Source organism: Neltuma alba, unplaced genomic scaffold (assembly GCF_004799145.2).
Source record: "Neltuma alba isolate B1F8T4 unplaced genomic scaffold, ASM479914v2 tig00005878_pilon, whole genome shotgun sequence".
Classification (NCBI taxonomy): Eukaryota; Viridiplantae; Streptophyta; class Magnoliopsida; order Fabales; family Fabaceae; genus Neltuma; species Neltuma alba.
The window spans coordinates 138926-141712 of NW_021634264.1; the positions used below are offsets into that span (position 1 = coordinate 138926).

At 35.1% G+C, this 2787-nt stretch overlaps 1 protein-coding gene across 1 annotated transcript; it reads right to left on the bottom strand.

Moving 5' to 3' along the window:
* Positions 1 to 257: 257 nt before the first annotated feature.
* On the bottom strand, positions 258 to 2714 carry LOC114748956 (methionyl-tRNA formyltransferase-like; the record flags this gene model as incomplete). The annotated part of the gene is given in 8 exon segments (XM_028937418.1): positions 258 to 438; positions 1204 to 1316; positions 1319 to 1400; positions 1455 to 1514; positions 2072 to 2172; positions 2334 to 2367; positions 2609 to 2635; positions 2637 to 2714. Coding segments are annotated over 8 exon segments (597 nt in total), but the record flags the coding sequence as incomplete, so codon positions are not given.
* Positions 2715 to 2787: the final 73 nt, after the last annotated feature.

The window sequence follows — 2787 nt, forward strand, 5'->3', positions numbered from 1 at the left end:
GAAATCTTTCAACAAGTTGGGGATTTTAATTCCGTGGCAAATAAAGTTCAAGAACCAAAAGAAATTTAGTCAAATTTTTTAAAAACCAAAAACAATTTTACCGCCAGCGAGGGTGACCACACAACTAAAAGCAAGCTTTTACGACAAGGTAATAATAATAAAAGTAAATCCCCTGAGAAAAACTCATGGTTCATTGATGGCCATTGAAAAAATAGTAACAGCATTTGAATCATACAAAATTAGTAATAACAAAAACCTTGAATCAAGTAAAACTCAAAAGAATTGATTTCTTAAACAGCTGGAGAACTATATTAAAATCTTCCCTCTGTGTTACGATTAGATGGCCTCTTTTAATCTCTTCAATTTCTGTCCCCGTAATCCATTCCAGAAAGCATCTGCCTTTACCACCTTTTTCCCTGGAAGCTGAACTTCTAATACCTGATAGTGTAACAATACTATAATCAGAAAACATAATGATTTGAAGTAACACTGAACTAGCAACCCCTTATATATTTGTTGGGAAGAGAAAGAAGGAAGAAACATAACTAATATCCTGGCACATGAAAATCACGTGACTCTCAATATCTCTCAATGACAGGCCTAAAAACCTATTAAAACAGAAATCTGATTCTTTTTTTTTTTTTTTTGCCCTTCAAATTCAGTATGGCCGTGTTTTCTAAGAACGATGACAAGCCTGGCAAAACGATGAGCCTTGCGCAGATGACACAAACAAATGCAATCCAAACATGAAATGAAAATGCTGAGCCATTCAGGAATAAGATATCCCAGGACTCAAACAACTAAAATATTTCCAAATGACTAGTGAATTTGAGATTTCAGACTATGTTCCAGTTTAAAACCCTAAACCCTATACTATAAGCACATCAATATAAATACCACTATAAATATATCATCTCCTAATAGTCATCTAAAGTTCCTTGGATACTGGATAACTTTCAGGATTGCCATGAAACATGCCATTTGTCTCCAATCTCCATCTCCAATTCAGGGGGATAAATACTGAATAATTATAACAATGTTTCTAGGACTTGGTTTGCTGAGGATTTAGGAAAAGTTACTCCTCAGACTTTGGCAGGCATGATTTAATTTCAAACAGATGTTATACCATTAAAAAAAAAAGTGACAAATAGACCTTAATAAAACTTCATGATTGATGGTAAAAAGTAAAGATAAAGAACAAACCTCCAGTGCTGTGCCCTCAGCACAAGGAAACACCAATGCATCCTTGGCAAATGTAATATCATCTCCTTCTTTGGGAAGTACACTTCTGTGAATACCAACTCGTGTGGTTATATTTTAAGTTCCAGTGTTTTCTGCTCCCCATTTTTCTCAACTAACACCTTTGCTCGAGTTCCTGGCCACCCTGCAAAAGCACGAACCTAGAATTTTTCTACGTCATAACTTCACAGTTCAAATAAAATCAGGAAGCTCACCTTATTATGTAGAACTAGTGCTTCTTGATCAAAGGATAACCAAGACTCCTCTGGATTTATCTGCATAAAGCACCGATGCTTAGAAATAATTCCCAGTTATGAAGATGTTTCACCAACTGTATACACTAGAAGCAACAGAAAGCAACGGAATAGACTCCCCTAAACCTTCAATGCTTTAACGTGGTCTTATATTGCAGCTAACAGCTGGAGGCAATTAAGTAAATTATTTATAAAAAATACCCAAAAAAAAAAGAAGTAATATTAACAAGGAAATAGCCAACAAAGGAGCTCATAATCATCAGTCTTTATTAGTAATGGAGTGCTAAAGGAAGACTTGAAGCACAAACAAACTTAAATTCAATTCATCTAATTTCATGTGATACTAAACAGATAATTGATGTCCATGTCAATTGGTGAATAATTTTTCAATTGATGATTTATTTTTGCACCAGTAAACATACATTGCCTGAAATAAATATTCAGATACACTATGCTTTTAAGTCTAAAGCAATATGTAGCAGATTGCTAAAAGCATCTGATGAAACTAGTATCAAATATCAATAGGAGAATTCATTTCCATCGCCATGGCCAAGGGGCACAATTCAAGCCAACTGTACCTTTGGAGCCAATGTAGCCTTATTGTGATCTTGAGGTTGAGCTTTCACCCTTGCAGATCCATCAAATATGGAAGCAAGTTCACGGACAAGAAGTTTTGATCCTGCCTTATCAAAGATCCAGAACTCGTTAATTGATGAAAGTAAAACTATATCAGGCATAGGGACTGCAAATAGCCTACCACATCATGGGAGAGAAACAGGTAGATAAATAAAAAAGTAGCCCCAATTATATAGACATGAGAACTGCGGGAGAAAATCATACCTTCAAAAAACAGCTGAGAAAGCAAATCAGGCGCCTGCAAAGATGTCTAAAGATTAGTCAGTGGAGGAGAGAAAGGACTATAGTTTCACCAAACAAGTGTGTTGTGAGAAAGTTATGGAGGGAGAAATTTATGGTGAGGGCAATTCTTGATGAGTAAAACATTCTAGCCAATATTGTACCCTAAATAGTAAATACAAATACAAGCACTAATCTGAGTAAATGATGCAAATATTTTGGACGACTACATCTTAAGTGGAACAAAGAGAAACACATACCTTAATTTGATCATCAACTTCAAAACCGTTCATTAGCAATGATTGGTCCAGCATCAAGTTCACGAACAGTGAATGCTAATGACACTCCTGTTTCTTTGACACCATCCTAATATAGAAATAACAATGATAAAATGATGTCCACCAAAAAGAAAAAAAAGAAGAAAGATAAAATGATGAGA